Below are 14,017 nucleotides of genomic sequence, written 5' to 3' on the forward strand. Positions count from 1 at the left end.
TTGGGGTACCAAACTTTCTTATTTTGGTTGCGTTCTCTATGAAGCAAAATTGTCGTTCAGTTTTTGATGTTGCAACAAGTTGCCTTAAAGTTGAAAGGATCAGAAGTTCTTCATGTTGGCTTTCCAAGCTAAATTAAGGGCTCCCTTACTTTTGTAACATCTGTAAACTAAAGCAAGTGTGTGTACAAGCAATTGTGCTGCATTTGATGTCAGCCTTGCAAAAACTTTTCTGTATATGGTAAATACTTCTATTTGACATGCAACTAAAATGCTGCAGAGTTTTTCACTAAAATTATGACGCAACTATTGCACAAATAAAGAAACTGCGGCTGAGTCATTAAACTTGCTATATACTTTTGCAAGGCTGCGCTGTATGTGTGCATGCATTTGACGTGTTCTAGGGTCAAACTCTACCTTCAAGTGTATTTTAGCCAGTTCCGTTGATAGCTCTGTGGGGAAGACCTCCTATATACCACAGAGAGTAGAATTTGGCCCTCTGTTTGTGCTAAGGAACTGTAATTTTTGTCATTTCATTATATAAGCTGCAGAGGTAGAAATAGCTGTGGCATGGGGTTGAACGAAGTATGAAGATGGTGCACAAGAGGATGTGATTTGAGCGTCCTTTCTGACTTGAACTGCTGATACTTACAAGCTATATTCCCAAGAATTTTAGCCAGCAAATTAGTTGCAATGAAGGACAGTATAAATCCACGTCCTATTTTAATGCCTGGCTAGTCAAAAAATGAACAACATTGTCAGGCTGCCCTAAGCAATGCACCTTATGTATCTGGCAATAATAAATATAGCGAATAAGGACAAATATCTTGAATGATTAACAGATATTATCAGTAAGCATGTTTTTAAGCTGGAAGTATTGTGTGTGGAGGGAGAACTTTGTAAAGCCAGTAAAGAAAACTACCATCCAGTACTTCCAGGTTTTGTTACTGATTCTGACCCTGTATCTACGCTGATGTGGCAAGTAACATGGAATCAGTCAAACTATTGCCGCCTAATTCCAAAATGAAGGAGGTATTGCCTTTGCTTTGGAGTATGGCAGAAGGCTGACACGTATAGGATGTGCAGGTCTTGCATAACTGGTTGTAGGGTTCCAACCTTGTGAAGTTGCAATCTAACCTGTGGTCAGTTAAACTGTCTGTGGAAGACTTAACCTGAGCATTGTTCCCCTGTTGCGTAGAACAAGACTCCCAGGCTACTTTACATGCAAATACAATTTTGCAGGCACTTCTTAGAAACGCCTTTTGCATCTTTAATATGCAGAAAATGCACAAGTAGTGCAAGAGGGAATCAGCATCTACCTTCATGTTTTCCTCCATTTAAGATCTAGGGAAAGATGAGAGTAAAGTGTGTTGCTCTATTTGTGCCATTAAAAAATGGTTCTTGGGAACATCACTTGTATTTAAAACTTGGCAAATTTTTTTGAATCCTGCCTTTCTTCAGACTTCTATATCCCACAGCCCCTTTGTTCTGTTGCAGCAGTCTTCAGACCTTTCTTGTATGGAAGCTTTGCTGAGCCATTCCACTTCTCCTCTTGTTTTTCTCCTTCCTTGTGTGATTCTTTCTGTCTTCTCTATCATCTAGTTCCTCTTTCTACTGTCTTATGTTTGTCTTTTTTTTTTTTTTCTTTCTTCTTTTTTTTTTTTTCTTTTTTGTCTCCCCAAACTATCTTCTGGTTCCTCATTCCCTGCATGCCACTAACTAGTTTCATTAGATATTAATTGATTTGTGAATTCAGGCTGAATTGCATCATCAGCAGATGGCGGATCCAGACCTGTTGGAGGAATCCTCTTCACTCCTGGAACCGAGCGAGATGGGAAGAGGTGCCCCGCTACGACTTGGGTAATGGCAATTTGTGCTTTCTTTTATCTAGCTTTAGGACTGCTGACTTACGTTCAGCCTGTGGAATCAGCAGCTATTTGAGTGCAGTTGTGGAACTTCCCAGACTGGCCTGTCAAGCAGGTGAAGGCTGATCTAAAACTAGCTGTTGGTCTCTGTTGGTGGCCTATGTACATTAACTTCCCAGTTCATATTTGTGCTTTGCACATTTCTCTCTGCACAAAAGATTATACTAGTTTGTTCCTTGTAAATCTGTTCTGGTTGCTGTTTTCAGACATTCTGAGCTCTCACAGCTCTGTTGAAACTCGTAACTACTGTGGACACATAATACTCTGAAAAATCTGGATAGTTGTGTGTCCTCTTCATTAGCTGCTTCCAGGCTGTCTTTGTGTGTGTGTAATTCTTTATCTGGACGTAGGGGTTTGAACCTGTGAAGTCTGCTGAAGCACGTGCATAGAACATAGCCAGCCGTTACTGCTGTAATCCTTGCCATGTAATATACCAGGAACCTATTGAAATGAAGACTAGCAGGCATAGAAACTGTATGTCTAAATGCATTTGTTTCTCCTTTAACTGGTGATTTTTTTTTTTTTTAAATAGGTGATTTCATTCTGTTAAAAGGCGTAGCTTGTGCTATAATGTTGTTTTTGTGGTGTTTTTATCTCTGTGTATTTAGGGGACCTTCCATTTTGCTTAAAGAACTAATTTCAAATCAAGATTTTTGTAGCTTTCAATCTGATGCTAAAATCCATTTGCCATCAGTGTTTTGGGTGTCAGGCTATGTATTCTTTTAGGTGCAGAACTTACATTTATGTTGTCCCCTTTACAGGTTTGTGGCTGGTGTGATCAACCGTGAGCGAATCCCCATGTTTGAGCGCATGCTGTGGCGAGTGTGCCGAGGGAACGTGTTCCTGCGACAAGCAGAAATTGAAAACCCCCTGGAGGATCCTGTAACGGTAAAAGGAACTATTGTTTACAGTAGCAGAAGTCTCAGATGTGTAAAAGGTTTTGCTTATAGATCTAAGCCTCTATTCCTCAATGAGCTCCATGCAGGCAAACGTTTGTGTTGCATCCCTTCACAGTACCTACTTGCAGCCTCTGAGGCTTTAGTGACAAATGTTTTCTTGTTTTATTAAAATGAAAATAGCAGGATGGATGGTGTGAGTGCTGTTGAAAGGGGAAAAACAACTCAAAACTTGGACTGCAGCAGGACATAGTTGCTTCTCTGGCACAAACTACAAGTGCAGCTCCTGTGTGCAGCTCTGAATAAGTAGTAATCCTCCTTGACAGAGGCTGTTTTGGACATTAGTAGTGTAACATCTGTAGCTCATTTACTCTGAACTTGGACCTTTCATTTTTCTTAATTTACTAACCAGCAATTTAAACATCCACCTGAGAATTGTTGGCTTTATTACAAATATAAAAAGTAAATGTTGTGATTTGGCCTGGTTTTGCATTCAGTGTCCTCTTTGCTCAAATCAACGGACAATGCCCAAATTTCAGGAACTCTTGCTCTTAACCAGCAAAAAGAAAGTCTCTGTGCAGGCTGCACTGGAACAAAGATGGAACAGTTGAAGCTCAGTAACTGCCTCTGTTTCTTGTGTAAGGCTGACTTGCTGTCTTGTTCCACTGACTGCTGGTAGTTGACCTGTTGAATTATCTGTCTGCTAGGAGGGACTTTGTTCTTATTGTGCAACACTTCCTTAAACTGAGGTTACACCTAATGTAATTATTCTTGAAACATTACATTAAAATTTCCTAAGTAAGGTAGAACAATAACTTGTCAACAAATGCAGGAAAGGGGACCTGGCTACCAACATGAAACCAGCTGTACAAAGAATGTGCCGCTGGCCTCCTTGGAGAGTCAAAGGTTAAACTCTGCTTCATCTTATTTTCATTCACTGTTTAGGTTTTTGCTTGATTCTGTGAGCTGACTGCAGTAACTGCTGATAAATATTTCATTGCATCTCTGTTCTTTTGGAGATCTTCCCAGGTTTTCCTGTTCATTGTATTACATAGAATAGATAATAGATAATCTAGAACATTTTGCTTCAGTAAACACGAGTACAGTAGAGGTATTCTATACTGAGGCTAAGAAAACTGCTTTCCCTGTGACTGTTTCAGTGTTGTTAAGGTACGTTCTTGACTCACTGTGCAAACGTGAGCTCTAGATGTACAGATTCAGAGGAAGGAAAAGTCGGACTCCGTTGTAATTTGCTATAATGCTAATTTCTGTAAATAGCTGAGCTATTACAGTGCACTCTTTCTTCTGTTCTAGGGGGATTATGTGCACAAGTCTGTCTTTATCATCTTTTTCCAAGGTGACCAGCTGAAGAACAGAGTCAAGAAGATATGTGAAGGGTATGAAAGTCTTACAGCTGGGCAGCTCTCTCAAATATGTGAAGCACATTGACATGAGTTAATATCGATATTTTTCAACTCCTTATTTCACAATGACTGTAGGAGTACGTATTTTGACAGCAAATAAAAAGTATTGTAAGTAGCTGAAACATATTTTACAGTCAAACTAGCCACTCCCCAAGCCTGCAATGCTCAAAGTGGATGAATACTTTGCTAGAGAATGCCTAAAAACAAGGGAGTTCAAGTGTTGAACTCTCAGACAGACCGAGTGGGATGTCAGCGGGCGATATTCTCACAGGGGAGACCAACAGTGACTGCTTCTGGCAGCAGCTGCATTGGCATGATAGCAGCACCCTGAGCTGAGATGGCTGATCAACTTCATGATAGTGCCTTTGGGACACTGTCAGTACAGGGAACAGAGGATTTTCTCCCACTTCCATTTTCTTAAGCGTTCAGCTTCTGTTTTGGCCTAAAGCAAGCTTCTGTACCCATTTGATTTAAAGACTGAAACTCTGCTTGGCAGTCTTTGCTGATCAGAAACTTCTCCTAAAGCGCTTCTTGCTTTATTTCTGTGTTCAGCCATCTATTTCCCTGACTGGTTTATCTTCTTTCCATCTTTGTTACTAAGGTGGCTTGCATGTCTTTCAGATTCCGTGCCTCCCTCTACCCATGCCCAGAAACACCGCAGGAGCGGAAGGAAATGGCTTCTGGTGTCAATACCAGAATTGATGATCTTCAGATGGTAAAATAACTGGGGTCAATGCCCTTTTTTCTTTAATAATATAGTTGAAAACATCTTTGGATCCTATCCAAACAGGAGAGTTTATGGCCCCGTTAGATGGCTGTATTTTCAGCTCCAGGTAGCTTGAGACCAGCAGCTCAGCAGTGCAAGAAGGGTGTTCGGAGGCTGTCTGCTCAGTTGTTTTCTTTGTCAAGGTTCAGGATGGTGGGGTGGTTTGATCTTTCTGGAGGGCTAAGCAGTTAATTATATACCTGTAAGTACAGCATTGATAGAGAACTGCATGTCAGGGAGCAGAGAGGAATATGCATGTGTAAGGAGATACCATGTTTTCCAACTCTGAAAGCATGCTTCTGTAATTGCCTGCTTCATCTGCAAGAACTTTAAAAACATTTAAACTTATTTCCAAGTTGAGCTAACAATGCTAACTTTAACTTAGCTATTCTTTTTTCTGCCTATCTTCATATTTTCATGTTGTGCTGCCCTGAAGAGCTTCTGCTTTACAACTAATCTCTTGTGTAGCAGCCTGAGTGTTGGTAAAAAGTAATCAGCACACAAATCTACTGGGTGCCAGCTGTGAAATATGTGGTGCTTGCTCCAAGGAAGAAAGGCAGTATGTTATAATGCAGAAAAAAATTAAGGGATTTGAGACAAAAAATAAGAAAAGGTTCAGAAACTAGAAGGAGAAACGTTTGAATTTGGACTACGTATTTGATACAGAAACTGTCTCAAGCTGGGAGTTGTGTAGTGCAGCTGCTTAGCAATTTTAAAATAGACAAAAACTCGGAAGCAATTTAACTACTAGGATTCAAAGCTGCATGTGCCCTGTGTCCTTGCTTTCCCTTGAGTCTAAGACTTTCCAGTCTGGAAATCTGACTTGGCATGTGTTAGATATGTTCCAGTTGGAAAACACCCTCAGTAGAAAACACTTTCTCCTTTTCCCTTCAGTAAAAAAGTCTTTCGTTGTAATCTTTGTGTGTTTTCTTAAGGCAACGTACACCTCACTTGTAGAAGTCTTCTCTGCTCTTTTAACCTGGGTGGAGGAAAAAAAAGTTCTCTGTGATCTCTAAACAGTTCATTGTTTGAAATATCCACTGACCTTGGAGTTGGAGGAGGAAAGTAGTCAAAAAGTATCCCTGGAAAGAAGCCTTAAAACCTTTTAGCAGAACTAACTAATATGGAGACTAAAGCATATATTGCAGGCATGTGGCAGTCTTGTGCATGGGATGGGGGAGAGGGCTCATCCATCCATCCTCTGGTGGGTAAGGCTTGTCTTGTTGGTCAGCCCGATTTCACTGTGCACTTCTGTATGCTTTGAGTTTTGGTCAATGATTTTGCTTCATCTTTATCCTACTTCTCTATGAAAGGTGCTGAACCAAACAGAGGATCATCGCCAAAGGGTTTTGCAGGCAGCTGCTAAAAATATCCGTGTCTGGTTCATCAAAGTACGCAAGATGAAGGCCATCTACCATACCCTGAATCTGTGTAATATCGATGTGACACAGAAATGCTTGATTGCTGAAGTCTGGTGTCCTGTGGCTGACCTCGATTCTATCCAGTTTGCTCTCAGGAGAGGCACTGTGAGTAATTGCTGTACTGCTCCTGTCTGCTGCTGTTCAAGCAGACCAGCAACTGTCAGCAAACACAGCATGGCTTAATTGATTTTTCCGAACTGCGACTCTCTGAAAACCATCCCTTTGGGCTGTTTGAGTGAGTCCTCACAGAGGACAGTTTGTTTAGCATGCAGGAATCATGGCTTATAGATAAACTTTGTAACAAAATCCATTGTGTAAAGCTTTAAGTTCAGGAAAATGCTGTAATGGTAAGGCATTTTCCTGTGTTTGAGTCCTTTGGTACATTTAGTTAACCTGGCTGTGCTTTGTAGTCCTGCTGTTTGGATACATAGTGGAACTTACTGGAAGGAGCTATCCAGGACGTTAGCAAGCTCACCCTCTGCTCAGATAGAGAGATAATAGAGTCGGGTGGTGTGAAGTCCTTTCATTTGCTGTTTTAAAAAAAACAAACAAACTCTTGCATGAGTTTTCTTGTCTGTCCTAACCAGACAGTGTTCATCCTTACTACAAATGCTTCTCCTCCTGTTATACAAAGTGGAGAGCAGTGGAAACTTGGCAACCTTCCTCAGCTCAAGTATATTTCTTATCGTACAAGCACACTACAAAAATGTGAGCTTGTAGTTGTCCAAATGCTGACAAGAAAGTAGTGTTGTACTCTGTCCTCCAGTATTCTAAGGGTGGGTTTTCTAATTTTTTTTTTTTTTTTAAAACAGGAGCACAGCGGATCCACTGTCCCATCTATTTTAAACAGGATGCAAACCAATCAGACCCCACCAACATACAACAAAACTAACAAGTTTACTTCTGGCTTTCAAAACATTGTTGATGCTTACGGCATTGGAACGTATCGGGAAATAAATCCAGGTAAAGTCATACTTATAAAAGTCCAAGACAGCTATCTCAATTTTTAAGTCATGGTGTTTCTCTGTATTGTCTGTGCTGTGTGAAAATTTCTGATAGAGTACTTAACACCTTTCAGAAGCAGAGGCTTGGGAATTATATTGCTAAATTGCATACATTGTACAGTGGTAAATCTGGGCTTACTCAAATACAATGCACTAGGAGTGTCGTCTTTTCTCTTACAGCACCATATACAATCATTACCTTCCCGTTTCTGTTTGCTGTGATGTTTGGAGATTTTGGCCACGGAATCCTGATGACTCTCATTGCTGTCTGGATGGTGCTTAGGGAAAGTCGTATTCTGTCACAGAAGAGTGACAATGAGGTAAAGTGGCAGGTCATGCTGAGTTTTGCATTTAAAATAGAGTTGCAGCTTGGTTTACTCACAGCCTTCCGCCCTTGAGTTGAGAAAGCCCATTTGTCCTTACATTTGAAATTTGGGAAGCACACAGACAGAGTGAGAAGCTTATAGACCACAGACTTGAGTAGCATCATTTCATAATAGTAGTGAGTTCCTTTGGTTTTCCTTTCAGATGTTTATAGGAAATCATTCCTTTCAGTTGTTTGAAGGAAATTGTTTATTAAGTGTAGTAGATAAGCTGTTGTAAACAAATCACCCCATATGTAGTTGGATCGTAAAGGGGTTCAGTCACTGCAAAACTCCTCTGATTTCTGTCTGTGTATATCTATCTCCAAGATTCTTCCTATTTGCTGATCTAGGGGGGTTTTGCTTGCTCAGGGCTTAGGTTGACAGGAGGTGAACCAGAATTAAGATACATTGGCAGAGCATGGAGAAAGCTGAACAGGGTCTGCACTGCCTAGTTCCAAGCTAATGCTGCCAGCTGGGGGCTTGCATCAGTGTGTGCAGTGCAATTTATCCTCTTCAGCTAATCCCAGATTCTCTGTGGACAGTCACGCTGCCTGTTTATCCTCTGTATTCAGATTCTGTTCTGCAGTGCTGCTCTTGCACCCTTAATCCCTGCCATGCAGAAAGAGAGACTTTGGGCTTTTAGTCTGTCTGGCTGATATTGGTTGTTCTGCAACTGACTGATCTTACTGTTCATCTTTATGAGAGACCTTCCTTGTTCTCATGGACTTTATTTGTTCCTTTTTGGTTTGTTTTTTTATATATACTAGATGTTCAACATGGTTTTTAGTGGTCGATACATCATTCTGCTGATGGGACTGTTCTCCACTTACACAGGCCTCATCTACAACGACTGCTTCTCCAAGTCTCTTAATATGTTTGGTTCATCGTGGAGTGTCCGGCCGATGTTCTCGAAAGGCAATTGGTCGTGAGTAAATAGTTGGTAACTAAATAAAGAGTGACAGTGATAAGCAGGTGACTTATCTTTCCCCATTGTCCTCCCAACTCAGGAAAACAAAAACTTCTGAACTCAGGCTCAAGTAGAATTGGAAGCGGGGTGTGTGTGTGTGTGTGTGTGTGTGTAAATGTGATATCTGTCAAGTTTCAAACCAGGGTTTTTTTTTTTCCCCAGAAAACTGCAGTTTAGCACCTTTCTACTCATAGACATAGCAAGATTCTTGTCACCTGCATCTTTCTTCCTTGTGACACTGAGTAACAGGTCAAGAGGCAGTTTTATTATTCATTCGGAAAATCTCTAGGACCACACAGGAACCTTAAAATTCTCCCAATTTGAGATATTCCTTGCTCTCACAAAGAAGAATGTTGTTAGTTTTTACAGAACGAGGACAGTGTTGTGTGTGTTAACGTTTGTATAATCTACTTATACCCAAACAGAGATGCCTTGCTTGAGAATACTCCTCTGCTTCAGCTGAACCCTGCTATTCCAGGAGTGTTCGGTGGACCCTACCCCTTTGGAATTGACCCGGTAAGAGCGTTTCCTTCCTTTCCTGTCCTTTAAGAACATCCTCTGTGTCAACAGAAAGAAAAGTGCCTGTCCAGTTTACTGTGAAGGATTTCCACACCCCAGCCATTCCCTTAGCAAACTCTTTATCAATGTTGAAAATACCCCTGAACGATAAAATTAATTCAGTTCCTATTGAGATGCTAAATTCAGGATAGAGACTTGTTCTCAGGTCCATTAAAAGCTTCTTTCTCACCCTTTCTAACCTGCAGCATTCTAATCAAATCTGGTTAGACTTGCAAATCACTTTATGAAGTTACTTTTTTACCTTGGGGAAAGTTATTTACTTCTTTTTTCAGTCAGTCGTGGAAATGTAAGTTTCCAAGTAATCCTGTCATTTTGTATCTGCTTACATCAATAACACTGCTCCTAACAGTGCTTAGAATATTTGATACAAAACTTGCATGTGCCACATTAAAGAGGAAGTGCAGAAAATCAGAACTATGCGTAATAGTTCACTTAAATGGATAATCGTGTATTTTTTCTGTCAAGGATACAGCCCCCTTTTTCCTGCAACTTTCGCCTACCATAAAAACAAGCAAGGTTTGATGCCTGCTCTGATGGTGGGATCAGCTGCTGTAAGACAGTGCTCCTAGCAGAAAAGGTCGTCTGCTCATTTCCCCAAAAGATATCTGTGTGACAAACACATCTTTAGAAACAACCTACTCTTACAGCCTAATACTTCCTGGATGGCTAATACTATTTAGCTTAAAGTGAACATTTTAACTCTCCTCTGTTTTTCTCTTACTCAGTATTTGGCTGACTCAGTGTTGTTTTTCACAGATTTGGAATATCGCCAGCAATAAGCTGGCCTTCCTCAATTCGTTTAAGATGAAAATGTCTGTGATTCTTGGCATTATCCACATGCTCTTTGGTGTCACATTGAGTCTTCTCAACCATATGTAAGCGCTTTGCTCTGTTTTTTCTTGTGGCAGGGGGAATTTCTTTCGGTGTAATGTGTGTATTAGTTTAAGATGCAGGAGCCTATTTAACTTTTGATTGAAGGGTGCAATACAGTTGGTTTTGTATGTGTATGTAGAACTATGCATGTCAAGTAGTTACGGTGTTTAAGTCCCAGCTGTTGCTGAAATGCTGAGCCCCTGTTTGTTCCACAGATGCTCTTCAGGTTCACATTAAAAGTTACTGCCCTACATATGCCTAATGCCAACCAAATGTAATTTTAAACTCTCCTTTTTTTTCCTGTAGCTATTTTAAGAAGCCACTGAACATATACCTTGGATTTATTCCAGAAATGATTTTCATGTCGTCACTGTTTGGATACCTTGTTATTCTCATTTTCTACAAATGGACAGCCTACGATGCTCACACATCAAAGGATGCACCAAGCCTTTTAATACATTTTATCAACATGTTTCTGTTCTCCTATAGTGATACCAGTAATAAGATGCTTTATAAAGGGCAGGTGCGTGCTCTTGCCAGAATAGGATCAGAGGTGCTTCATGATATTAGAGCCTTTCATTGACCTTATAATAATTGTGAAATCAACTGTGAAACTGTTTTTCTCAGTGACAGAGGAAATGTGGCATCATTTCCAAAGCCTGACACTGTGTAATGTTGAAGAAGGAAGGAATAATCCCTATACCGGGAATTTATATCAGTCTGAACCTAAGTCAGCTGTGGCTCCAGAACATTTGGATCCAGACTAATAGCGGAAAGTGATAAGGAATATTGTCCTGCATCTGCAGTGTGGTGCCTCTAAGCTGAGCTAAGGCACTAACACCATTTCATCCTAGCACTATCAGACGTCTGCCAAACTGTCATCCCCTGCAGAATCTTTTGGATTTTTCCTTAATCTAAACCAGTATCAGCATTACATGCTGTGTACAGTCAGATGGGGCAGCTGCAAGCAGGCATTAAGTACAGCGCATCTTGCTGTTCCAGGAAGAGAGAGAGACAGGGAAGTGTCCACGTACTCTGGGAATTCAGTTGTTCAGTGTTGCATAAGACCTCTTGCTAGGTTTTGTGTATGTGTCTGAGCATGGACTGCCACTAAATCATCTGAGACTTGTTTCTTTTACAGCAAGGGCTCCAGTGTTTCCTTGTGGTCGTGGCGTTACTGTGTGTGCCGTGGATGCTGGTAGCTAAACCCCTGGTCCTTCGCCATCAGTATTTGAGGAGAAAGCACTTGGTGGGTGACTACCTCTTATATTTTCAATATGAAAACTAATTACTGTTGAAAAGCTATGTTCTCCGTCTTGATCTTGGACACGTGGGTTCACACTGCATTGTGACCTGTAAAACATTTTTGCATATTCCTAGGCATAAAGGCAGGTGGGTTTTACTGGAGACAAAGTATTGTCTGCCTGCTTCTCAGATCTGGATCCAGCATCAAATCTGCTTTTAAAAACCCTGTATATTTGGTAATAATAAAACCAATGTATCTGGCTTGGGCTTGGTCAGCTGGTTCAGGAACACTGTCTTACTCGTTGCTGGATGCACTTCTGTGCCTTCGCTAGGCTGACAACGTAAAAGCAGAGATGTAAGCTTAATTGGCTGTCAGACTTATCAGCCATTTTTGTTAAAGCAGTTTGGATGGTAAAAAATAACAATTAAAAGGAAAAGAAATAGACTTACGCAGTCATTTTATGAGAGGTTGTCTTCTGGGGTACTCTCTAGGTTCCCAACTGTACTGTAAAGTATCTTAATATAAAATGCAGGAACCTGGCACACGTGCACTGAGGATGCTTGAAAATTCTCCCTGCATGTATGGCAGACAGCTTTTAGGATGTTAAGTGAGTCAAAGATCAGTTCAGTTAAAGACACTCCCTCTCCCTTCTCTGACCATGTTTCATCCTCCCATGTCCCCTCCATTCGTCTCCCCTTCTCTTTTTGTTTTCTTCCTCCTCCCTTTCTTTTCTTCCATTCACTATCAGGAAGGGCAACCCGAGGAGGCCCAAGTCAGCACAGTCCCGAACGAGCAGGCACTAGAGGCAGCAGCGGCTGCAACAGTGAGTGGATTTAAAAATCACCTGATGGATTTAAAGATGGGAGTTGGCTTTCTATCTAATGATCAAGAGAGCATGGAATGTATCTGCATTTCATAAGGGAATGACAACTGCACCTTTAGGGTGAAAAACACTTTCTCTTGGAAAGAGCAAAGTTCAGCAAAATTGATACATTCTGGAAGAACTACCAGGCTGAAGGATAATAGTTATGTGTGCACAGAATGCAGAGACACTTCTTTGCAGAAGTGCTGCTGAAATCAAAACCTGCAGAGCAGCCCAAGAATACCTTGCTACCACATCCCCCCAGGTTAAGTTCCCCTTTTTTCCTTTTCTTGCATATTTGTTTAAGACAGATTAGGATTCTTCTCAGTGAAGCATTTCTGTTCGCATTATGTGTTCCCAAACATCATATTTATGTGATGGCCTCCCAACAACTTCATATCAGTAATTACTGGATTTTCGACACCTATGCCCTTGTAGACACTTTGACTTGAAACTATTATAAAATGGTTGTGCACAAATAAGCCTCTCAGTAGTGGTTTTTTCTACTTATTTGCGTCTAAACCTACAGACAGCCCTTTACTGCTAAAGCTTGTCTGGCAGAGTGAAGATTGCAGCAGCTCCCAGAACTTTGTCCCTTTCCCAGTACTGCATATTTCAACTTGTTTTCGGTTGTGAGTGCTGCCTAACTAGGAAGCGTAAATCTCACAAACTATGTGAAGCGCATTGCGCACTTCCACATGTCAAAGGCACTTTGAGGCACTTTTTAGCTGTTGGCCAGTGTTTCTATTGTGACATTTTAAATAGCCTCACAGAAATGTCAAAAATTAAAATGGATCTTTTGTGCATAATCCATCCAGCGTATTAAATGCATCTCAGTGCAAGGTGATGTGAGGGAAGGTCTTTGTATGAGGTGTGGTCAGAACTATAAAGTAAACGATTACAGCTTTTGGAGCCATGTTTAGATTGGCTACTTTACAGAGAACGGATGCAAGTGGAGTGCAAGGGAAAAGCTGCAAAAGTGCAAATTCACACAGGCTAGAAATACATAAATAGAATAGTGATACTAGTCATCAGGAACTTGTAATGTTTCAAAGATGCTGAAAATCGTAATAAAAGCATTGTATTGCTTTTTTTTTTTTTCATTTTATTTCTATTTTCAAAGCATAAATGCCTACCTAATTTGTTTTTAGAAACCTGACAAAATCTTTAATTCACATCTGGCATTTTGGGCAAATTTATAGTTCAGCCTAAAATAAAAGTAGGCTTCTAAGAACAAACCAGTTAAAAGAACATCGAGCAGCCATTCCGCTGGTATGCCGGAGCAATGCGCTGTGAAAGCAGACAGGTCACGGGATCTTAAGCCTCCTTGGTTTGCAGTCATCCTGAAACTTCTGAAGTCTTAACGTGTCGAGTTAGCCCATTCGCATTCCATGTCACAGATGACCCCGGTACAGTGCTAAAGCTGAATGCAGCGCTTTTCTTTCCATTTGTGGCATTTCAGTTTGCCTCTCTAGGTGGGTCAGACTCACAGGTCTTGATTTATAGTCCCTCAGATCAGTCATGAGCATTTTCTCTGCTTTCGGAGCCTCTGGAGGGAGATAGAAATCCTGCTGTACAGTGCTCAGAGCAGCTTGCTGAACAGAAATCTGAAGATAGTGATGTGCAAGTTACACCTTTATTGTCCAATATGCATTTATGATGCATAAATTGCTACTCAACCCTCAACTGGTT

At 40.8% G+C, this 14,017-nt stretch overlaps 1 protein-coding gene across 30 annotated transcripts in view; it reads left to right on the top strand.

Annotated features, from left to right (window-relative positions):
• The window catches only part of ATP6V0A1 (ATPase H+ transporting V0 subunit a1), a 30,788-nt gene that overhangs the window by 4,597 nt on the left and 12,174 nt on the right, over nt 1–14,017 (top strand). For 9 of the 30 annotated variants that reach the window (XM_075723090.1, XM_075723087.1, XM_075723100.1 and 6 more), the window contains 12 exons: nt 1,754–1,857; nt 2,684–2,810; nt 4,133–4,215; nt 4,864–4,957; nt 6,322–6,534; nt 7,242–7,392; nt 7,614–7,753; nt 8,566–8,723; nt 9,191–9,281; nt 10,101–10,219; nt 10,524–10,740; nt 11,359–11,466. In XM_075723090.1, coding sequence (XP_075579205.1) covers nt 1,754–1,857; nt 2,684–2,810; nt 4,133–4,215; nt 4,864–4,957; nt 6,322–6,534; nt 7,242–7,392; nt 7,614–7,753; nt 8,566–8,723; nt 9,191–9,281; nt 10,101–10,219; nt 10,524–10,740; nt 11,359–11,466 — 1,605 coding nt within the window. Of the gene's footprint in view, nt 1–1,753; nt 1,858–2,683; nt 2,949–4,132; nt 4,216–4,863; nt 4,958–6,321; nt 6,535–7,241; nt 7,393–7,613; nt 7,754–8,565; nt 8,724–9,190; nt 9,282–10,100; nt 10,220–10,523; nt 10,741–11,358; nt 11,467–12,211; nt 12,287–14,017 lie in introns of all 30 variants that reach the window. The other 21 variants (XM_075723092.1, XM_075723089.1, XM_075723099.1 and 18 more) reach the window with 9 other exon arrangements.

The sequence above is a fragment of the Pelecanus crispus genome, chromosome 18, assembly GCF_030463565.1.
Source record: "Pelecanus crispus isolate bPelCri1 chromosome 18, bPelCri1.pri, whole genome shotgun sequence".
Taxonomy (NCBI): domain Eukaryota; kingdom Metazoa; phylum Chordata; class Aves; order Pelecaniformes; family Pelecanidae; genus Pelecanus; species Pelecanus crispus.